Consider the following 24,385-nt stretch of genomic DNA (forward strand, 5'->3'; position numbering starts at 1 on the left):
AGAACCAGCTGTGCGCGTCACAGACGCTCGAGCGAGACGACTTCGAAGAGCTCTGCTACCTTTTTTGTTGCCGTGTTCCTAAGAATCGCTTTTCCAGGTGTCGAGATGGGGTACATTTGTGTTTGCTGTGAGCACAAAAGACGCGCAAACCATATTTCATATTTTGTATACGTATTGCTGTCTGTTTCTCTATCGTGTGTCCTAAATCATTTTTGTCCATTTTCTTTTAAATAATGACGATTTCGTGTTTTCCAAAGCGACGGATGGCCTACAACGTGAACTTTGGGCAACATGCGCTCCGGCGTGGCAGTGGACCTCGTCTTCACTGCCGGCACGTGAGGTGGTAGCGCGCGGGAGTCGCTGGACGGGCGGTGTCTGAAGAAGCGTTCACACGGTGAGGCCACACGCAAAGTGAAGACTGCTTTGGTGGAAATAGCTGCATATTAGTGTCACCAATGTGTGAGTAGTTGTTAAGTGTTTCTTATGAAGCTTGCTTGGAACATTTTAATAATACGAAGTATTCATTAGGGTGGTTAGAATCATAGGATTTAAACTAAGGTTGTATGAGTGGTGGTTCTTCTTCCATCGCTCATTTTGACCTGACTCTTTCTAGGATCGTTGATCATCTGAGATGTGACTCATTCAAACTTGCAGCCTATTTTTTCCCCATAAGCATATGCAAATATTATCGTGCTATTGTCTATAGCCCTTAAAATCTGTGATAAAAATCTTTTGCCATAAATAATTAAGCAGTATTCATGCCCTATTTTCTAACTGTTAATGTTTAAAATATTCAAGATATATTTATAAAATAGCCATTGTGATATGCCTATTTTGATGAATGCGGATCCCATAACCAATCAGTAGGCCAACAGTAGTATTCTTATTAGTACTAAAATGAAAACCAAAAAAGCTGAAGAGTTTGCTGAGGGCTAATGAGCATCACGTGACTACAACCAAGTCTAGTTGCTTAGGAACCAGCAAAAATTTAGAGCAACCCAATTAGGAGGTCACCTAGGCTGTCCACACCAATAATGCCATGAGTTGGCCAAAGTCTACATGACAAAAATACATGTTACTTTGATCATACTGTGTGTGTGTGTGTGTGTGTGTGTGTGTGTGTGTGTGTGTGTGTGTGTGTGTGTGTGTGTGTGTGTGTGTGTGTGCATTCGTGTGTGAGCGTGCATGTGTATGTGTGTGGGCGTGTGCAAGCGTGTGTTTGTGTGCATGTGTGTGTGTGTGTGTGCAAGCGTGCATGTGTTTGTGTGTGTGCGTGTGTGTGTGTTAGTATGTGTGTCGCCGTGTGCGAGCGTGCACGTGAGTGTATCAGTCATAATGTGGATTCAGTGGGTTGAAGACAACAGCACCTTCCACTCCACCATCCCAGAGGCAGCAGACCTGGTGGTGGCCAGCATCTACACCCTCTTTGGTGAGGTGTTTTGTGTCTCGAAGCGCACTTATATTTACAGTAAAGTAAAGCAATTTCTTACATATTGATAGATGTTATTGTGGGGTTATGGCAGGCTATGGTTAGTAATTACTGCAACAAACAAACCGATCAAAGGATTTATCAGCCCCAATAATGTGTTTATGCAATTTTGGTGGCCCAATATTGTAGGTCCAGTACATATGGCTGAAAGTCTGAAAACATTGAACAGTAATACAGTTACACAAATAGAGGGACAATACCAGTGTCCTACACAAGTGAAGGCAGGAAACTCAGCAGTGTAGAATAAGGAAAATGTATGAAGAATAAAATCAAAGGAATTTCCACTGACTACATGTGTATTCTTATTGATTGAAGCTTTTGTCCACTCAAACCTGCCACTGTGTATAGTAAATAGAAAAAATGAAAAACATAAAGTTATTCACTTTTTACACATACATACACCCAGAGGGCCAGCTATTCATTAACTTTATTGTGTTTTAAAGTAGATATCTCTTTTATATTATAGAGCCCTTCTTTAAAGTGAAATAGTAGAAAGCAAATACAAATATTAAGTAATCCTTAATAATGCTTAAATTCAATCAATAAGCAATGATTCAATTCAATCAAGGATAGAAACAGTTTCAACAATGCCTGTTCAAAGTGTGTGTGTTTGTGTGTGTGCGTGTGCGTGTGCGTGTGTGTGTGCGTGTGTGTGTGTGTGTGTGTGTGTGTGTGTGTGTGTGTGTGAGTGAGTGTGTGTGTGTGTGTGTGTGTGCGTGTGTGTGTGTGTGCGTGTGTGTGTGTGTGTGTGTGTGTGTGTGTGTGTGTGTGTGTGTGTGTGTGTCTGTGACTGCGTGCTTGTCTCTGTTAGGTGTTTGTTCGTTACTAGGCAACGGCATGCTACTGTACGTGTCCTACGAGAAGAGGCCGGAGTTGAAGCCGGCCGAGTTCTTCATCATCAACCTGGCGGTCAGCGACCTGGGCATGACCCTGAGCCTGTACCCTCTGGCCGTCACCTCCAGTATCTACCACAGGTATATGCGCACACGCACACACACATGCCATGCACACACACACACACACACACACACACACACACACACACACACACACACACACACACACACACACACACACATACACGCATGCATGCACATGCACACACACACTTAAAATTACCATTGAGTCACTTTCCTCCACTATCTAAGCAATATGGACATTATAACAATATTTTACAGAAATGTAAAATAACCGTCATCTTGCTCTCCTTTTCCCCTGTGTGTATGTGCTTGTGCATGTGTGTGTGTGTGTGTGTGTGCGCGTGCGCCCACGTGTGTGTTTCCTTCCAGGTGGCTGTACGGTGAGGCCGTGTGTCTCCTGTATGCGTTCTGCGGTGTGCTGTTTGGCATCTGCAGTCTGAGCACCCTGACGGCGCTCAGCACCGTGTGCTGTCTGAAGGTCTGCTACCCGCTCTACGGTGAGGCTCACACACACCCCAGCACCGCGCGGGGACCACAAGAGGGCCCCTGTGGCTGTGGTGCGGGCTTAAAGGGGACGTGTTATACCACCAGGTGTGAGGAGCCGCTACAAGCCGTTTTGAAAATCGGCCTCTTCTGACATCACACATGGGCGTGTCCACCTAGATGTGTGCGGGATAGATCAGTCTGCCAGCCTACCCAGTGCACTGTAGCTAACCGTGCTCATCTTTCTGTCACATATCTAGGTGGACACGCCTAATTGTGATGTCAGAAGAGGGAGATTTTCAAAACTATAATATAATTATTATAGTTATAATATGGAACCCTTAAGCCCACTGCCTTTCATGGTGAGAAGGATTCATGTTATGATAGTGACTACACAATAGACCACACATGGGAACAAACTGGCATGTTAGGTATGGCAAAGATAGTCCTTGTACTACTATTTATGGGATACTATTTGGGCGGTGTAGACTAATCTAATAATAATATATTATTGACCATATTAAATTGGTAATGACTGCCTCATCTCGTTGAAAAATATGTTTTGAATGTAAGACATTAAACATAGTTTTAAAAACCTTAAAGGGAACTCATCACGCTGGCTATTTTCATTTTTAAGGGAGTACTGCCTCATACCAGCCAGCGTTTTGGAAAAAGCACGTAAACGTTCCAACTCTACTGGCAACTCTCCACACACACATATGAATCAGTACCCCCTTATACTTGAAAACAGTAGAGCATGACGACTCCCCCTTTAACCACCAAATCAACCGTCACAGGCAAGCGCCTGAGCCCCGCCCACAGCCGCCTCCTGATTGGCTGCTGCTGGGCGTACGCGCTGCTCTTCGCCTGCTCCCCGCTCCTCCACTGGGGGGCGTACGGGCCCGAGCCCTACGGCACGGCGTGCTGCATCGACTGGCGGCGGTCGCGGCGCGAGGCCGGGGCGCGCTCCTACACGCTGGCGCTGTTGCTGCTGTGCTACGCCGCGCCCTGCTGCGTCATGCTGCTCTCCTACGGCCACATCCTGCTGACGGTGCGGGAGTCGCGCCGCGCCGTGGAGCAGCACGCCGTGCCGGCCACCACGCGCCGCACCGGGAGCCTGCATGCCGTCATCCTTAAGGTGGGGTCGATTCACACCGTACACACACACACACCCTGGCCCGGCCCCTAACCATGCTATCCGTTAGCCGCTGTTGGACCCAAGGCTGATAAGGCGTGCCACGAGTTCGAAAGACAACTCTGAGCGATCTTGACGAATGGCTTAGTTATGGTTCGACGTCGATCCAACGCGAGGGGGTTTTACGGACCCATTAAAAATGTTAACCTTGCGGCGAGGCGACGCAGCAGGCAGGGCTGTGATTGGTCCGCTCACTAAAACCCGACGCAGAACCAAAACATGTTCACGACTGCGTCGAAGCATTGGTGGTCCCCGCAATGACCACCAAAGCGTGGTGGTCATTGCGGTGTGTCGACGCGGAACCATAACTGATCCTTTAAAGCCGCGATATGTAATAATTCAACTAGCTTGTAGCTTAAACTGGTATGGACATAAAAAACATCACAAGCCAATGTAGCGTCCAAAAATCATGCAAATTAAAAGATCCTCGTGCATTCGATTAATTTCTCCCATGAGGGGGGGACTGATGAGGGCTTTCTTCATGCCAACCTTGTTTTCTGGATCTCTTCCTCTCTCCCTCACCTCTTACATCTCCCCTCCTGTGTCTCCCCTCTCCCCTTCGGCACCAACAGCTCAGTGTGGCCGTCTGTATCGGCTTCCTCTTGGCCTGGAGTCCCTATGCCCTGGTGTCCATGCTGGCTACCTACGGACACGTCGAGTCCCTGCCCCCCATGGCGTTCGCCGTGCCCGCGGTCTTCGCGAAGTCCTCCACACTCTACAACCCTCTGATCTACCTCCTCCTCAAACCCAACTACCGCCACCTCCTGAGCCAACACCTTCTGGCGCAGCGCAAGAAATGCCCGCGTCTGCTCTGTCCGCCCCGCCTCCCCCTCTGCTCCTTCCGGGGCTCCTTCTCTGACCCCGCCCCCCCATGTTCTGACTCCGCCCCCCCGTGTTCTGACTCCGTCCCCCAAGCCCAGGCCACACTGGGCCCCTCCCACTGTGACTGCGGGCAGTGCGCGGACACCTTCGAGTGTTTCAAACACTATCCTCGCTGCTGTCACGGCAATGTCAAGGCCTCGCAACCCGTACCGGGTGGCCGGTCGGGGGGCCCCGGGGTCTCTCGGGGGCCCAGGCCGGGTGGGGGGTGGGTGCCCGGAGCCGGCCTGGCTCCTGTTCAGGCCGGCTTCTCGACCAATAGGAAGAGAGTAGGAGTGACGTTCTGCGATAAGAAGAACATTCAACAGGAGAGTGAGCTCCCCCTGGAAACTGTTTCCAAATAGGTCAAGACCCTCGAGAGTCACACATGAAGGGAGAGGATACTGCCTGGTAGATTATGGTTTAAGAACAACAGTTTAAGAAACCTGATTGTGAGCAAAGGATATTGCTAATGTCTATTGTTTTCTATCTTTTTTTATGATATCGTTTAAAAAAGGCTTTGCCTGCTACACTGTTTTGCTTTTGGGATTGAATAAATCCCTTCCACTGTTGCATTGTGGGAGCATGTTTCAAAGGATTGGGGTTCAGGTTTAGCCTGGTCCTACCAGAATCTCGTACTTCATATGCACAGAGAGTCTGTACCTACTCAATTGACAAACGTTAACTCGCTTGAAGGCAGGTGTTTGTTGTAGCTTAAAACTATTGGATCTGCCCAGTGCCACTCTGGATCTGCCATAATCAATCGTTAACGTTTGGCCGGGAATCACGTTGCGCGCAGGCTGTAAACAAACCAATCACTGTGCGTGAAGATGTCTGTCAAAAGAGAACTGACTTTATCGTCTTTGTTCTTAGCCACTCCCTCTGTTTGCTGATTGGACGCAGATAATTTGGACGGAGAAAACCCAACACCACAGACCCAGACGTAGTACTGAAGGGAAATTAGAATTGAGCGGAAGTACTTAGGCGGGCGGAGCCAGGCTAGTTCAGTTTCAGATCCAGTGAAGAACCCGGTACTTCTTTCGACATGATCAATGGAAGCAGCAGATTGAGACCAAAATACCAGATGCAAACTGGACGACAGCCCGAGAGCTGAGGGCTGTCCACTGGGTGTCTAGGGGAGGATGAACAATATGGCTCTTCATTCAGGACAATTTGAAAACATTGAGCTAATCCATCGAGATCACAAGTTACCTCAGCTCTGAAAAAAACAACCTTGTATCTGCAACCTGCAGTCCTTTTGCTCCATTAACACCGACATCTTGGGAACACGCAACTCAGGGACAAACAAAACACGTGCAACAGCAACAACAGTTAAGGTTGAACCAGCAGTAGCTCAGTGAGCTTGTAAAGCCACCACACACTTAAATCCCTGTCAACGAATTAACCTCACAATAACTATGTAATGCATACTACTTTGTGGTGCTCTAGCCAATCTTATTTGTTCAACATTGATGAGATGGCTGGTTTTTGCCATAAGCAAACATGGGTAATATATACTGTATTATGTTCATTTTAGTGTGTTATCTTTTATAGGTTTTGTTTGTTTGTATTTAGTGTGACGTGATGCACATTAAGAGGTTATGGTATTTATACAACCAATTTCCTTTTTAGAAGAGGTTTAATTTCCTTGAATTGGCCTGCACCTAACAAAAGGTATAATTTTTCTTTAGGGTGCCATGGCATGAAAATCTCAGTTTGAGGTTTTCTAACATAAATATGAGTTCCCATAGCCTGCCTATGGTCCCCCAGTGGCTAAAACTTGCGTTCGGTGTAAAACGAGCACAAGGTGTTCTGCTCGCCTTTGAAAAAAACGGAGGCTGAAGCGCGCTGATTTGGAATGTGAGTTTATTATGTCGCCACACTGCAGTAAGCTCCTCCCCTTACTCTGCCTGGCCCGCCCAGAGACTTGGCCCGCCAATGAGACACGACCGTGCAAGCGCCATATGTGTGTGTGTGTGTGTGTGTGTGTGTGAATACACACACTCAGTGCGTTAACATGACCCTCAAGAAAATCAAATTATTGGGTTAGTCCAACTATGATTGGATTATTAAGATGCATGTAAACACCTTAGTCAAACTATATTCGAATCGAATCGAGTTACTCGTAGTCGAATTAAGACAACTAGTGTGCGACTGGCTCGGAGTGGCTGTAACTCTGCACCACGGCTGAATTTCGGGAACGTCTTTGAATACTGTGTTAGTGGCCCACTGATACCTATATTAAAGCATCCATAAAATAGCATGTCATGGCACCTTTAAGGCTTACCAGTGCTCTGAACATTTCTCTTACCTTATTTCCTATCTCCGAACTAAACCTTTCAATGTGAATACAGCTTTACTGGTGTAGGCCTACATTCTAAAGGGTGTACTGTCCAAAAAGATTCTTCAGATAAAGCTGCATAGATCCATGGTCCGAGAGTGGAGTTGATTCATGCTCTCGGCATTCAGTGTGAACCCATGAAGTGAGATGTTTGATGATGCAGTGCTTTGCCACTAAAAAAGGTATCGTTAGTCTCCATAATCCTAATATAACTTTGACTATATTTGGGTTTATAATATTTCTATTGTGTATTGATTTATTTTATGATTCATATCCACTGCAAAATAATATTTGAATAACATCTATTTTCCTTCGACATTTGATCCCTGACAGAAACCTAAACTGAACACATCTGAAAAACATGTTAAAATGTAAAAAGTAAATAAAACCATCTGATAAATAAAAGGAATTCATTTTAGCAAGGAATTATTCATACAATGGAAATTGCATTCTCATGCTTGATCATATTTGTATTTTATGCGTTATATTATCCATGGTAATTAAGGGAAAAATGATATTGGCATGTCACATGTATAATCTATGTTTATTCAAGATTATATTTAGGTAATTTATATGAACCAAACTAGTTTTGTTTTCCTCTTACATTTTGAGTATGTAGCAACCAAGTGATGTGATGTGGACATGTGATAACATTCAACCTGGCATGAAGGACAGACACAAGAGGTGGTTTTCAAGAACATGGCAATGGAGTGTTTATTTTCAGTTAACCAAAAAAAAAAGTACAAAAACTGACAGTTAAACAGCAGACTTAACTTCTTCCTGGATGATTCCCCAAGACTAAGAGCTTGACGTCATCGCCAATGGTTCAACCTTGGCACGTAAAAAGTAAACTGTACCGTGTCGGAAGAATTATGGAACATTCTTCTGGCCAAAAAAAAAAGTGCTACAACTACAGCCGCATTTCATGAGCATGTGCAGAATAGTCATTCTATCTTTAGTAGATGATCTTATTTTCTAATCGAAAAACGATCTAAAGGAAAAAAAAAACCTGTCAGCTAAGGTTGATGTGCTCCTACCAGTTTACATTTTGCCCAGCTCCCATTGGCAGAGTCTAGTGTGGCCAAAGAGCACTGCCTACAGGGCCTGTCTCTTCTGCGGTGATGGTGCAGAGGACCAGGAGACACATGCAGTGTTGGTACTGATTGGTAGAACGTGGATGGATACTGCTGTATTTTTAATTTCCTACATACTTTAAGACATTTAAGGGCCAGTTAAGAATATTGTTAGCCACAAGCCAATTATCAACTTGCACCTTGTGGTCGCATTTGGTTTCACAGAAGCAAAAAAGAAAAAGGGCCATGATAAATAGTTTTTTGTAATGCCACTTGTTGAATAAAAACAAGACAAACAAAACTTTTGAAATTATTTTTTCTCCGTTGAACATACTCATCCAGTTGGCAAGAATATTTAACACTGTAAGACTTCCACTGTAAAACTTAATCAGAACAAATATTTTAAGCAGAGCATGTGCACTTAATTCAGTTTCAAAACAAACCAAATCACTTTTGATATATAATTTAAGAATACAAATTGAAAAAAAGGCCTGAAAAAAAAAATCAAGGCACAAATATGAATACTGCAAAATGTAACATTGACGTTGCGCACTGGTGACGGTGGAATTCTGAAATGTTTCGAACTTTGTATCAAATAAAAAAAATAAAAAGACCGGACAAGCTGAACAGGATCATGTGGGATCTAAAAACAGAGATCCCACCAACACCTCTCTACCAAGGACGGCCGGCACCCCACGACATTACCACCACTACTTCTGAAGATGGATCTTAACCACAAGGGACGCATTTGGCCTTAACCTTTGAATGTGCCTGTGCACATTCAAAAGTGATGAGCCACACCTTTTTATGTTTGTTTTTTTCTTATTGATTTTGAGTCGTGGTCGTTACCCTGAACAGAGCACAAATCCTTGGAGTAGAAAAGCGCTACACTGTAGCGCTAACTGGAAAAATCCTATTTTTGACATTAGGTCTCCCAAAATATTTTCTTACAAGTTATCTTTATTTAATTTTTTACTGCTTTTGAGAGGGGTGATCATAACAGAATAAGTGGGCGAGAAATCACCCATAACTTTCTCAACTTTGAATGGGTGCCACGACCATTTGGTTTATTCTAAATCATCCCGTTTCCATCAAGTAGTGCTAGCTTTCTAGGTGTCGATCCCTGGTTATGCCAACTGCAGTGGATGTCCCATAACTAAAGCATAGTAACCCATAAGCACCGGCATGAAGAACACCAACAGAGTTCTGACCCAAATGGACACATTTACCATGAGAGGTCAGAAACAGGAGGGAGGGAGGGGGGGGGGAATAGAGAGTTTTTGTATCAATGAGGCAAAAAATACAACACACAAAAATACTTTGGCACCGCTCACTTCTAAAACGAATGTCGGTCAATTAAGAACCAGTTGCCTACCAACCAGATGGGCTGCAAACAATAAAACTGCTCTATTTGTTGTCGTGTTCCTGAACCCAGATTTATTTGGTTCAGCAGTCGCTACTTCTTCTAAGGGAACACGTGTGTAAACATCTGCGGGCTGCTCCTAAACTCAGCATTGCGAACACATTCCAAATGATAATGAGGAGGATGGAGGTTCAACCCACTTGGCTAAGAGACTCTGCGTCACCAGCACAAAAAGGCAATGGCCGCCGTGTCGCGTTTGAGATGCAGACGTCCAAATAAAACAAAATATAAAACAAACACGGTTACTATATCAAAAAACACATTGGTAAGGTCATAGCATGAATGCAAGGGTAAACATAAGGGGATAACGTGTGAAAAGGGGTTCACCATTGCCAACAAGTTTCCTTCTTTTATAGCACTCAAAGCTTTAACAAATTAAAGTTTTCATGGCCAAAGACTCACACAATGCCATTCAAGAAACACCACACATTGAAGCTAGGGTTCTCTCATTCTGGCCCATCTTATAGCCTTGTCAGCCTCGGAAAATAAGGACCACAACAAAGATTACCAACCAATAGAAACAACACTGTCTAGACAAAGCCATGACGATCCTACTTTTGACACTTCAGTTAGGGATTGCTGTGCACCAGGGCTTAAAGTACAGCATGGCAAGGGGTTGACTTCTGTCTCATGGTTCTGGTAGCCACAGATACTGACTCTCATGCACACACATTCTCTCACACAAAAACACACATTCTCTCTCTCACACAAAGACAGATTCTCTCTCTCTCTCACACAAACACAAACGCACACCTTTGTCCACCAATTGTGACACATCCCATGCCCAGTTCCCGACCTCGCCATACGTGTGAAGGGAAAAGGCATGGTGTAGTCACACGTCTGCTACTACTGTGAAACGACTTGCTCTTTAGGTTTCCACACAGTGCACCTCAAAAGAAATAAAATGAAAAGTACCTCAACAAAAAGAAACTCAATAGAAATATACACATCTAGAAAAATGATATCATAAATTATGTTTGGGGGGAGGAGGAGGAAAATAAACATCTGTTGAAAAGAAAAATTAAGGCATGCAAACGATAAATTGAAATCTAGGGATTTTGTTTTATCTTTTTTTTTTTTCTATGCCAAACATCCTATACATATTTTTTTCCTGTAGGGGTTTCCTCCTAGATCTGGAACAAGCCACTCACTCATATGTTCAGTTCCTAAGAGAGAAAAGTAGCTGCCAAAAAAAATAAATCTAAAACCCACTGGAATAACGCTTGTGCGTTAAAAATGCCGATATATACATACTAGTGTTCGCACACTTGAGCCGATATTCACAATACATGTTCTGTGCATGCAGATCTCAGCGATAGTGCAGCGAAAAACGAAACAAAAACACACAAAACGTTCGCGGCGCAGACAAGGAGTGCTTCTGCAAGAGGACAAATAAATACATAAGAAAAAGCTAAAAAAATACACAATTTTGTCACAGACATGTATGTTGACTCTTCTCGTTTCCTGCACCTGTTTTTAAGGAATATTTTCATCTCTCAGAAGAACGAGAAGATATGCTTTGGCAGAAAAATAAATTGAAAAAAACAAAACGAAAGTGACCGTACACAAAGCGATACAGACCGGTTGGCGTTGGAGGGTGAAGACGTGTGAAGCGCTGAGCCGGGGCAAGGCCAGGACGCTACCGAGCCAACCCACATTTAAGGCGCCACAGCACAACATTAGCACCCCCCCCTGACTGCGCCCGGGGGGGAGGGGGGTAGAAGCTCCAGTGGTCCCAGAACACGCTTCGACATGCGATTCATTCCTTCACACGTCTCTCCGTTGCACTTCACGGCGCCACACACACACACACACACACACACACACACACACACACACACACACACACACACACACACACACACACACACACACACACACACACACACACACACACACACACACACACACACTTCCTCCATGTTCTTTTTTTTTTTTTCTTCCTCATCTTCCTCCATTTGGATTCCTCTTCAGAACAAAGTCGTTACAATGTTAACACCTGGCGTGTTAATGCCTAACCCTGTAAATCCCCCCCCCCACCCAACCCGGCCCCCACTCTCTTACCCTGCTCCTGCTAAACAGCAGGTCTGTCCCTGGGGGAGAAGAGAGGGGGGGGGGGCAGTACAGGGGGAGGGAGGGGGTATAACGATGGGGGGGATGGGTGAAACGGGAGAAGCTGTGCGTGAGTGTGTGTGTGTGTGAGTGTGTGTGTGTGGCGGGCGGGGGGGGGGGGGTCAATAGTCGGCAATGGGCGCCAGCTCCGGCTGCAGGTCCACCGTGATGTTCTTGTAGAGGCCGTGCAGCGAGACGCGGGCCACGTAGCGCAGGTTGTTCAGCCCATCCAGGTGCTGCCGCTCCTTGGAGTACCTCAGCAGCTTGTACCTGTGAGGTAGGGGGGGGGGGGGGGGGGGGGGGAGAGGGGGGGGGGGGGGGGGGGGGGAGAGGTAGGGGTAAGGAGGGGGTCGGGGTGGAGGGAGGGCCGATGTGATGGCGGGTGATGGAAGGAGGAAAGCGGGAAGCGGGGTGGGCAGCGTCCATAGAGCCGCTTTCATCTGCCCTACAGCTCGGAATAGTTGGGACTACAGAGGGCCACCCCTCAACAGAGAGCTCCTCAGAATCAAATCGAGAGGATCTGAGTGATCTCAATGTAAGTGAATGGTGTAAAAAAAAAGATACATATCTGGTATATATTGTGTACATTAACACAGCTTGGTTCACAATAGAGTAGCACGGCCAGTCTGCACTACAGTCTACTTGGTCCATAACATGAAAATAAAACTGCCAGACAGACTGACAACCATAGTTCCGTCCTTGACATCGAGACCATCATAATCCTATCCATGCAAAGCACAGAGCAGTATGTTCTGGTCTTTTCATCTGCACTTGCTTTCGCGTCTTCAATTACCAGCAACATCCATTATCTTGTCCAATTGGTTATTTGCATTTTGATGCCGAGGTGCACATCGACATGCTCGAGAATGTTAACATTAATGTTTTGTAAAGCCTATGAGGTTTGGGAATGCTGGCTTTAGGCCTCCCTTGGATGACCAAGAACAGTGCTTCCCATGGCTCAACCCAGCTGATTGACAGCTCTCAACGTCCAACACCCATGGAGACACGCCCCCTTCTGACAATCGGGGATCATCAAATAATGATGGTGATCCATGATCTTGCTCATCAAATTCGAAAGCCACATAAAAAGATAATGAAAAATGGGAAATGTGTATTATTGCTTCTCCCTCATTCCACACCGGTGACCTGAGTTGAACTACCCCCATTGCAATGCATTGTTGACATTAGCCGAGATCCAATAGCACAAGGGAGGACGGAACAGGGGTGAGGCTACACAGAAGTTCAAATATAAAGTCTCCGCACAGATGACACCAAGAATGTTGACCTTTGACTCTGATGTGCAATGGAGACCCTTTTCCCAAACTGTTCACGACCTCATGCGTCACTCGTGGCGTCTGCGACTCACCTCCCAAGAAACTGCACTTCTCCTCGGTGGTGGTGTGGTATGGACTTGTACTTGCCCATCTCGCCCTCTGGCCGCGTGACGTTGAGACCGGCATAGTGCACCCTGTTGGAGGTACACACGCATGAAACACTTAAGAGCTGGCCGATAAATCGATTTTTTTAATCGCAATTCAAATGTATGGCTTTTAATCGCGTATTTACGGCAGCGCCACCACTTCCCCTTCTCTGAGGTTCCGTAGTTCATAGTAAGAAAAAATTTAACATCAAAATGAAATAAAATCGGGTGGAAATGGTTCGGGTTGGCAGCATCTGACTTCGAGGTAACAGTTTGTTTGCACGGTTTAGAGATTGCCCAAAGTCTGTGGCAACCAAAAGCAGAAGCAAAACAAATTTATTGCAACATCTTAAACTGAGACACGCAGCCTAAAAATGACAATTTATATTTGTTATTTATAGTCAGCTTTTAAGAGAATTTAGATTTTTAGGCCAAATCGCCCAGCCCAATGTACAGTGCGGGGTCGTAGTACGACAGAGTTGGCCTCACTGAGGTTTTACAAGGGAATGAAACGAACGGCGTTCCGACCGACCTGTTCCACAGGTCATCGTCCTCTCCTCCCCAGCCCCAGAATGCATTGGGGAAGCCGTTGATCTTGCGAAACTGCTCCACTGTGAGTCCACTTACGCCACCGAAGAACTCGCTATAAGGGAGTCTATGAAACAAAGCACACACAAAAATAAATAAATACATAAACAGAAAAGACAGAAAATACTTGAGAACTTTTTTCACATGGAGCAATGGCGATAGTTTTAAGACTGCAAGGGAAGCTCGGCTTCCCCAAAAATTAAAAAAATGTAATGTTCAAATAGTCATATCATTGACAAAAAATGCGTTAGAATAGAACAAGTCCATCTCGAAGACGAGTTCGTTCAGAATCAGCTGCTTATCGCAGATCGACTGACTCGATTTCCTTCTCAAACATTCCCGTAGCGTCGCAGTGCATTTGCCTGTTGAAGCTCAGCGTCCATCAACTTCAATGGGGCTACATACGCCAGATGATTGGAGGGTCTGCGAAAGACTGGCTTGCCGTTTGATTGGCGATTGGCGATTTTGAACCTTAAAACGTTGCCGGAGCTCCTTTTCGTCCTCAGTCCCATCGCGGATTTTGCAAGCGAGTTGTAAGACGAACCACTTTCTTGATATTTGCTTGGCGAAATTGCTAGACAATATTCATCGCACATTTCATTCACTTATACACAGTTTGCTTGTTTCAGTTTAACAGAATTCCCGCATTTCCTTGTTCAAGTTTAATATCGTTATGGTAGTTGGCCATCACTTAAATTCAGGTAGACTTAGTTTCTGAACTTCAAGTCCTGTATTCAGACCAGGACTTGCAGAGTGACAGTGGAAAGCTGTGTGATTTCTTGGTTTAGCTTATAGACATGGAGATGGACAGCTTTACAAACTGTTCTCATTAGTGGCAACAATTGGCGCTACATCTGCAGGTGTAGAAAGGAGCTTCTCCTGTTTAAAGCGGCTCAAGTCCTACAACCGACACACAATGGGCCAAGCAGCCTAGCTCTACTGGCCATTGAGAGGACACTGGTCAAGTCACTGGAAAAGACAGCTAGTTGGTATGACAGGGTCACAGAGCATTTCCATGAACAGAGAGCAGAATTGACATAAATAAATTGACAATTAATACGATGTAGGCCGAAAATGAGCTCTTCGAAAGACAAGCAGCCACCTCTGACGTGGAGCTACCAAATTTAACCTGACTGTTTTAATTATGCCTTTTCCGGTTCCTCCTTTACAGAAGCAGTGAAACACAAAGAAATAGCATACAGAAATGGACCCAATGTCTACCAAGCTAGATCGGTTCAGTTTTAATCAAATCGACCGGATGCGAATTTGCATCGGAAAACATTGCGGTGAGAGAAGCTAGGAAGCGTCATCAGCTACTTCATTCTCTCTGCATAACCAACTTGATGGATTGAGACGTTTGGAAGAGAGTCAAGAGACTGAAGAGAAAAGCTTGTTCATTGTTAGTGGGAAGTGCCGGGCACAAAGCCGGACTGTGCCGACTGAAGAGCAGACAAAATAGACAACAAACATTACTGGCCTTAGAACACTTTTACCCAAGCCTCCTTTCATTCGCAGTGCGGTTGCAGTCAAGGGGCTGCTACCCCGCCCCCACCCCCTCAAAAAAAACCAAGTACCGGTAATGCAATTATGCAGAGGACCAGAAATACGTTTGCCGTAAAATCGGAATGTCAAGAAAGGTACATTCCACACGATGCGTCTGATGTGAATGAAGACATTGCCCTGCTGTGTCTCCATGTCTCGCCGGCTGGGGACTCACATGTACATGTATTTGTCGAGCTTGGCGGCAAAGTGGCGCGGCATCTGCCCGCAGCCGTAGTAGTTGCGGTCGTTCTCGGGGATGTGGTCCACGTCGTGGAACACCAGGCAGTCCCAGGCCAGGTCCTTCATGGCCTCCAGGAAGCCCACGTTGAACAGCATGGCCCTGTTGAAGGGATGGCTCCCCGTCTGGACAGGACGCACACAGGATGGTGGGTTCATGGACCGCCCCCCCCCAAAGCCCACCGCTTTCTGCTCATTGTTCATTATTCTTCTTAGTCCAATATGATCAGCGTTTAGATATTTTAAAGGCAACAGGAAAAACACATACATTTACCAATTTATAAAGTGGAAATTGGGGTTTTCTCCTTTAAGTGTCACACACACACACACTACCTGCTCGATGACGTAGTAGGAGAACTGCAGGCGCTGCCTCTGTAGCATGGGGGTGAGGTGCTGGAAGAGGATGGGCAGGTGCTCATGACGGTTCCGGAACGGGATCAGGACGGCCACCTACAGCGTGGAGGGAACAATGGCTTTATGCTCTCCCTAAAGCAGCAGTGCTGTGTGTGTGTGTGTGTGTGTGTGTGTGTGTGTGTGTGTGTGTGTGTGTGTGTGTGTGTGTGTGTGTGTGTGTGTGTGTGTGTGTGTGTGTGTGTGTGTGTGTGTGTGTGTGTGTGTGTGTGTGTGTGTGTGTGTGTTTACAAGCTCTTACAAATATGTGGCTCAAGGGAAACAAAAAGAAAAAAAATAGCATGTAACTATATTTGATCCCTGATTGGTGATATATTCGCCGTTCTCTTTTGATTCAGCCCAAGAATATATTAAATAACTGCAAATTAAAATGTAAAATATAACACAAAAAGGGATTTTTTATGGAACATATTAATCAAATAAGGTGATTATTATAAGGGAATTAATATTCTCTGGCATGTTTTCATGTAGTCACTGACTAAGCAGACTGTAACAACAAGTAAAAAAACAAACGGTTAATTCCAACCATTTTCGTTATTATTGTCATTATTACAATAATGTCATAATAATGTCATTATTACTCAACACACACACAAACACGCACACACACACGCACACACACACACACACACACACCTTCCAGCGTGGTTTGCAGTCTTTTGGTTTCCAATGGCCCCCAAATTTAATGTCAAAAAACGTTGAGAACTTGAGCTCCATCTCTTCAATAGGGATCTCAGTCATGTTGACTTCTATTGGGCCCTCTGCAGACACAAGATGCAAAAAATAAATAAAAAGCAGCATTGATCATCAGCTACAGTGTTTCAAAATCACAGCTGGACCACACAGTCATGCTACTTTTCTCACTTATTTTACAATTACATTTTCCAAGCATCTATCAAATAGTATACTTTATAAATGACAAAATAGACACGCTTTAGACACACACTTAACGATCATTTGACCATAAGATTAAAAGTGCTTCATCAACTCTACTCACTCATAGAAGGTAATCGCTCGGGGCAGGGGAGGTTCTGGGCGTAGGTGAAGTTTTCGGGGAGAAAGGTGGTGGGCTGGATCAGGAGTTCACTGGAATTGCTGCCGTCTGGGTAGTCTGCAACACACAATGTAGTTCAGGGAAGGGTGGATATAAAACCAGTAGGCCAAACACTGGCTAGTTAACAGGAATACTATTTATACAGAGCTATGTATCGAGCATATTTTCAGGGTAGCTGCAGGTTTCCACAAGTTAAATTTAAGACTTTAATACCTTTTAAATACCAATGACATCAAAAAAGTAGGGTGAATAACATTCCTCAACCTGTTATGCTATTACATGTTGTTGTCTTTCCTGTAATACAAAGCTGAAGACAGCAATTTTTTAATGAACACATACCCTAAATATAGTGCTTATACATTGCGCCATCAAATCCCAATGACTGCTACCATTTTTGGAAAATAGGAGCACTGGAATGATAGTTATGATGTTAGCATGAGTAATTCATCTTAAAAGGGTAGAACGGGTAGAAATTGTTATGTTTGAAAGTGTCAGTGTTATTCCCACAAGATGTGGAGAAACAAACACTTGGTAAAATAGCTGCTTACATCCACATATTGATAAATAAAAGTGAAATATAAACAATCCAAAACACATAATTGCACATGAATTATGTATTCAAACGTCAACAACTACATTGTATCATTCAATTTTAGGATGTTGTTGTTACCGACATTAAGTCGGACAAGCAATTCTGAGTTAGAAAACTGTAGTATCGCAAACAAAAATAAAACATGATGCATTCTGATTCTGACTCATAGCTTGGAAATATATATCAAGTAAAATGCGGGGCGCTTCCCCTTTAAGTACAGTGAGCAGCAGACCCTCCCCTCCTCCCCCTTTTATAAACTTTGTTTAGGGTCGTTCAGTCAATAGCTTGCAATTTGTAAAGGGGCAGTTCACAATTTCACCTCACAAAGGGGCCTCATCACTACAGCTCTGAGCCGTTGACCCTTTTTAATACGTTCCCTAAGCAACATTAAAAGCAAAATCAGTTCATAGAAAAAGGCTGTGTTCCAAACAAGAACAATGAACCTATCAAACCGCTCCACAAAGAGCCAGTGTTTTATAGCGTTCTTAAAAGGTGCGGATATATCGGATTTCCAATTTTCTAAATAGATAAGCTCCTTTGAGGGTAAAGAGTAGTCTGTGGTCATTTACGGGTACAGTCGCTTTCTTGTTCAAAGCTACCAGGCTAACTATGTATTCATGTATGCATGCAGGCTATCAATTTTTCTCAGCAGTGCTGCTTGTCTGATAACAAAAGTATCCTGCATGAGTATGAAGTTATCGTGCCAGTGCAGTGGTCCAGACAGCTTCCTGAGTCCGTAAAAACATTCAAGACTCTTTAATGCCTTTTATTGACAATCTCTAATTTAAGACTTTGACTATTTTGTAAAGGGTTACCCTTATTTTACAGGGGAGAAAACACACATCCTAAAAGCAGCAAAGGTTTCTATGGACAATTCCATTTCAGCTAATTTCCATGCGGTAAGTAATACAAGCTCATGTAAGTCATGATCAGGTGTCTCATACCTGTGCCGTTAAGTGTGCTGTTCTTATTGGTGTACAATCGGATCATGTGTCCAATGGTCCTCACATTGTCTCTCAACATGATGCCCTGGGCCTGCACCATGAAGAAGTATGTGTTGGCTGTGGGAGAAAGCAAAAACGAAATTGAATAAAAGGTATAGGTAAAGAATAGCGTACAACTACGTAACAGAAGCAGTGTATTGTAGTGAAGTACAATGAAAGAAACAGTCAGGTTTAGGTTTGGTTTAGCAAAGGACTACACCGACTAGTCATGATCAAGGGTCAGAAAAGTTGTACTGGACAGTTGGTGGGGGATCACTGCCAGACACATAGCCTCTGGTAAAACACAAACGTGGTTTAATGAGTAGCCCAGTTAAGACGGAATATTCTCATGCACCTTCAGACTTTCTGCAGTCAGAAGGAGCCTAGATCAGCAAGTAGAGTGTAAGGTTCATAATTACAATAGTGGACATGAAGCACATTTGTACTTCTCATGCTGCCATAGTGCCATTACAGCTGAATCATTTTCCATACACTATTATTCAAAATATCAAATTTAATACAGCCGTAATGTATTTGAGAAATGTTTGTGCTGGTTGTAGAAGCAAATTACAAATCACTCATCAGCAAGCTACCAGCAAGGCAAACTGCTTAACTAATTTCAAAAAGGTATCCTAGCAGGGTCACCATAGTTGTATCTGGCATCTGTACAGGTTCTCTGTCATCTCAAAATGTTTCAGAATTTCTTGGGGCATTTCATTGGTAAAAGAAATAGACTAATCTGAAAAGGATTCATTGGGAGTTCATTTTTGGGTGGAGAATGTCGTTTTTTTTTATCTTGAATACCCCTTGAATACCCATGCTGTATGGTATGAGTGACCAGAACATGTGATGCAGGCAGAGATGACGTCAGGCTTCTATAAAGACAACAACATAATTGTGGCCTTTTTTCCAATAAAATGACTCCAGGTGAATTCTGCATTAAAGCCAGTCACATATGCAGTTTTAAATCGAATGACTTGATACAAAACTGAAAGAGTTCAACCATTACTTTTACCCAAGTATTTTCCAATTACTCAGGGAGGGAATGGGACTTTTCCTCGCAATTCCTTACTTGGGCAGAGAATGTACGTCACATTTCTGTTGTCTTTGGCAACTTTGCATATTAAAAAAAAGTTTAAAAAAAACAGGAAATCCATGTTGGTCAAAGAGTAATGGTACAATTAATCAAATTGCACTAGCAGCTTATATATTAAACCATATTAAACTGTTCAAAGTCAAACGTTATTTCAACGAAGGGTAGACCAAACGTTACACCACTACCTGTCAATGTCGTCAAACTATTGTCCAAAATTGCCTCTTGTCAGCACATCCGCTGCAGATAAACACTTGTATATGAATGTGTTATTTGAGTGTTTCAATGTGTCATTGGAATAACGTGTCATCATTCAAAATGTGCTTTCAAAACGATTATGCATGATCAATAATACGGTTAGTAGGAGTAACGTTAACCTAATGATGGCTTATGGTACATGCCCATGCATTTGGATTGGAATGGTAGTTTAACTCCAGACACCATGGGGCATGTTGTGTGTTGTAAACCTGAGTGTCCTATTTATAGCCCACCTAAATGATACATACAGTACCTTATTCCCCTCTCAATACAAATGCTGAACAGGAAGAGACCTAAACACCAGAGGTAGACCAGCTTCAGGTTAGCTTGCACCTAGCTACATTAGCCGCCGGTGTTAGCATTGGATCTGACACCGGCTGGAGCATCTTTAACGGCATGCCGCTAGGAGATAATCCACACGTAATCCCGGTCAGAGATACGTTTAACCCGCTTAACATAATTGCTCACTTAAAACTCAGATGAACTCACCTATGCCCGGTGCCGCATAGATGAAGTACAGGCAGGTAGTGAACATTGAGAAGAAGAAAATGAAGGCCAAAAACGAGCGGTTGGACACTCGCAGCAGCCGCCTCCAGGTCACCATGTTGGCTCAGGCCCGCTTCTCCGCCGCCGAGAGGAATCCCATACAACACCTTCGGGTTCAAATGTTCTGATGCTGTACGGTGCCTGCTGCGCTCATGGGCAGGTTTAATCCGTCGTCATAGCCCAGAGGTGCAGTGGAGGGAAGCCTAAAGCTTGCGGTGTTAGCTCGTGAGGTTATCACCTAGCGGGTTTCCTCCTGCCAGAAAATGTCCCGATGGAGAAAAGCAGGCCCGTAACATCAGGTGCTGACAAACCTCAAATACCATCGTCGATTGGGCATATTGCACCCGTAGCAAGACGGACAAACAGCTTACTAATACTGTTCAAGAATACTCATGGCAGCAGTCCATGGCTGGTTCAATCGCCGGTAATGACGGTTTATCATGGGGAGAGACTGTGTGCCTCCTCCCACACAAGTCTCCTCTCGGCCGGAGCGGCTTCAACACACCTACTTCTGGCAACCGGTTGCCTCCAAACTCGTTTTAGGGAACGGTGGCCGAAAATAGACATTTGTGCACGGCGGAGAACGAAAAGAAAATCATATATGTTGGTTGTTCTCCCCTTTCCCGTTTCTACTGGTGCTGAAACGGTTTCCGGTGGGTGTTGACCCCGTCCATCGAATTCGTCACCAAGGCAACCCCTTTTTTTGGGAGTGTAAAATAAACGGGGTTTGGTTGCAGGTTGCAAGAATCGCTGCAGTTAATTGAAAACAAAAGTAAAAGTAAAGACCCTTGTCCCAACAGGCACAGTGGCACATGTTTTATCTAAGCACACTTTAATGCACGCCTATTAAATGGGGTTTCTAAAGGACCATCATAAATGTATATCTTTATGACGAGGGGCAAGGCCTTCCATATCAACAAAACATTTCTTGAAATTACTTCACCACATGATTCAATATTTTAGCACATTAAGTGTTATTACATAAATTAGAAAAACAAAGAAAATTAAAGAAAATCCAGATTTAAATCTAGCTCAATTCATTAATTAATTGTCAAATGTTTCTATAAGTAGCCTACAGGCTCCTAGATTTCAATTGTTAGATATGTATTGTGTTGCTTTATCATCTAATGGATAATGTGATAGCGGCATGCTTTTATAGGAGGAAAAGTTGATTCTACCTAGACCGGGGCCTCCAACCCCATTAAGGGCCCAGATTGGCTATGACCAAATCCTAGACCAGCACCCTGTCTTAGATCGTGGTCGTTGTTAATTTCTCATGGAAGCGCATCTTTTCTCAGCTGCTTCTCCGGGTGAATAAACGGCTCCCTCTCGTGGCCACTCGACCTCACTTACGCCTACCTTTTAATAACACAACCAATTTCCAATTGCTATCTGGCTTTTGGGGATCTCCAAATAATTATTTTGATCACTTCTCCCCCAGTTGCCCACCCAAAACAACCCAAACTATTCTAGGGTAATTGTACACATTTGGAATAAGATAACTAGACCATTAAAATCAAGTTATAGAAGAAGTATAAACATGTTACCTCTTCACATTTGAAGCGGAAGCCTTGCTTTTCCTGAGGGCCCCTGATCTCATTCTGGACGCCCAAGGCTCAACTGCTTCTTTCCTTGGGTCCAGGGGACACAGGAGAACCAAAAGGCCAGCAGAGAGTGAATTTTTTTGTCTTCCCGGATCCTTCAGCACTACTAGAGATACCCCTCCTGACAGTACAGCCCAGCTGGTTCCAGAGATCAGCTGTCAGCCAACCAACTGTTTACATAAACTACAATGTGTTAGCGTAGAGATGCATGTAAACATCTACTATGATTGTTGTTTCTCATTGACTTGCGACTGCAGCAGCTAAGAATCTAGCTCCTGTTTCTCCATCAGCTCTGAATTGGTGTAGGTTCTCAGAATTTTGCTGATGCTGACTCTGCACCCTTTTGGTGGCTCTGTTGACAAACAGTTTAGTGAACATAACCTCTTTCCTTTCCTTCTCATCCACTCAACCTCTGCTGTCACACATACACACACACAGATTCAGGCCGGATGTACATTTGATCGCTACACCAATCTTCCCATTTTACAATGCTAATGATGTCTCTAGTGTGAAGACAAAATCTTTCTTTTACTTTAATTACAAGGACAACCTTCTAGATGTTTATGACCAATAGCCTCCAGAGGGTCCATTTACTTCTTGAATTAAATCATAATGTCTTAAAATGTCTTGATAATGAATTACAAAATAGTAATTACAGTAGGCAAAGGTTAACTAATTTTGCAGGGGAAAGAATGTTGTTACACCAGTGGTGGACACGCATGCTATATTAAACTGTTTTTTTTTAAACACTGCTGTAATACCAGTGGTAGCCACAGCGTTCAGCCTGCCGGCTTAATTAACCACACCTGGTGGCGCATTGATGGCTGGGCTCCCCAGTCCCCAAAGACAGCCAACGGCCCGATTCAAGTTGAACGTAAATAGCAAACATCACCATAAATTCACTCCAGATTAATTTAGGTAGCTGATAACTAATTTAATTCACTCAGGCCATGTAGGTGACCAACCAATTATCTTATTCACGTCAACTGATTAAGTACGCCTATAGCTGATGATACATCCTAAAGTGAACATAGCGAAGATTGTCAGTAGCACACGTCAGGAGTAGAATGCTAGTCATGTTTTACAGGTTAAATGTACCATAGTACATTAGTTAGCATTTTGTTTTACTTCAGGTGAGTCAGGTTTGGTCCGCCTTAGTGGCTTTTACCATACTTGCATCGATGTCTCTGTTATCTAGGTCTACCATATAGATTAACAACAACAATGTCGACCGAGACTTCAGAGGAAGCTAAAGTTCAGGATGACCAAACCCAAAGAGTTGTGGCTGCATCGGCGGCGGCAGCAGCATTTGACGCCGTCCGTATCCAGATCTGCACCACCGGACAAACGAGCGTCCACCAACCTCCCGTAATTACGACTGCACGACCCACACCTGTTCGCCACAGCATTGTCGGCAGCACAGGTCAAAGGTTGGCTAGTGTTGTCCCACAGGCATCCTCCTCGTCAGTACTGGTGGTAGCTAAAGTGCCAACCCCAGGGTTATGTGCAACTGGGCAGCCTTTGCATTTGACCAGACCATCCTCTGCAACTGCTGTAAGTATTAAGACTCCTGCCCCTGGAAGGATAGTGGTGATGGCTGTTCCAAAGGCCACAGTTCCCCAACCTCTAGCTCCCCGTCCACCACAGACATCCTCCACGCAGCTTCCAGCAAATTTTCAGATCCCACCAGGTGAGGAATAATAGCCTGCACTTATTCAAACGGTATATGGTGATGATTCTGTGTCACACTTGTATTCATGCCACATTCACGCTTCTGTCTGTTTTTGTTGACTTCAATGTTTTAACACTACAACTTTTTGACAGAGGTGAATGTAGGCTCTAATCTATGAAGGAAATGTGAGTTCTGTGTTTGCTCATGACTTTGGCTTGGGACCAGGCATGGTGCTGATCCGTAGCGACAGCGGTCAGCTCATGTTGGTATCACAGCAGACACTGGCCCAGGCTCAGGGCCAGCAGGCGCAGAAGGCCATCAGTGTCCCAGCACCAAGATTACCAGCCTCCAGATTACCATCACCAATGGTATTTCTTTTTCTCTTTCTTTCACTTTTGGACACTGAACCACATTTGTTGATCCAAAACATGGAAGAGGAATTGTATACACCAACATAACATTGGTGTTACGACTGCATTTATATTTTCATA

At 44.2% G+C, this 24,385-nt stretch overlaps 3 protein-coding genes across 15 annotated transcripts in view; 2 read left to right on the top strand and 1 right to left on the bottom strand.

The window, feature by feature from the left end:
• On the top strand, positions 1-8,026 carry opn7a (opsin 7, group member a). Of its 5 annotated transcripts, none has more exons than XM_030372100.1 (7): positions 1-127; positions 258-459; positions 1,289-1,429; positions 2,301-2,463; positions 2,779-2,906; positions 3,690-4,030; positions 4,660-8,026. In XM_030372100.1, the coding sequence occupies exons 2-7, from the start codon at positions 456-458 to the stop codon at positions 5,308-5,310; spliced, it is 1,428 nt and encodes a 475-aa protein (XP_030227960.1). In that variant the 5' UTR covers positions 1-127; positions 258-455; the 3' UTR covers positions 5,311-8,026. The 5 variants fall into 5 exon arrangements, with proteins under 5 accessions (XP_030227960.1, XP_030227963.1, XP_030227961.1 ...); XM_030372103.1 differs by having other exon boundaries at positions 258-394; XM_030372101.1 differs by having other exon boundaries at positions 1-110.
• Positions 7,972-21,258, bottom strand: b4galt6 (UDP-Gal:betaGlcNAc beta 1,4- galactosyltransferase, polypeptide 6). Its single transcript, XM_030372113.1, has 9 exons — positions 20,562-21,258; positions 18,683-18,799; positions 17,090-17,203; positions 16,729-16,853; positions 16,015-16,131; positions 15,620-15,807; positions 13,847-13,969; positions 13,261-13,362; positions 7,972-12,164 (listed from the first exon to the last, which is right to left on the bottom strand). The coding sequence occupies exons 1-9, from the start codon at positions 20,674-20,676 to the stop codon at positions 12,017-12,019; spliced, it is 1,149 nt and encodes a 382-aa protein (XP_030227973.1). The 5' UTR covers positions 20,677-21,258; the 3' UTR covers positions 7,972-12,016.
• taf4b (TAF4B RNA polymerase II, TATA box binding protein (TBP)-associated factor) overlaps positions 18,393-24,385 on the top strand; it is a 14,682-nt gene continuing 8,689 nt past the window's right edge. Inside the window, exons 1-5 of one of the 9 annotated variants that reach the window (XM_030372068.1) lie at positions 18,393-18,470; positions 18,567-18,637; positions 22,987-23,096; positions 23,421-23,912; positions 24,120-24,262. In XM_030372068.1, coding sequence (XP_030227928.1) covers positions 18,633-18,637; positions 22,987-23,096; positions 23,421-23,912; positions 24,120-24,262 — 750 coding nt within the window. In that variant the 5' untranslated portion in view covers positions 18,393-18,470; positions 18,567-18,632. Of the gene's footprint in view, positions 18,638-22,260; positions 24,263-24,385 lie in introns of those variants that run through there. The other 8 variants (XM_030372071.1, XM_030372073.1, XM_030372069.1 and 5 more) reach the window with 8 other exon arrangements.

The sequence above is a fragment of the Gadus morhua genome, chromosome 12 (genome assembly GCF_902167405.1).
Source record: "Gadus morhua chromosome 12, gadMor3.0, whole genome shotgun sequence".
NCBI lineage: Eukaryota > Metazoa > Chordata > Actinopteri > Gadiformes > Gadidae > Gadus > Gadus morhua.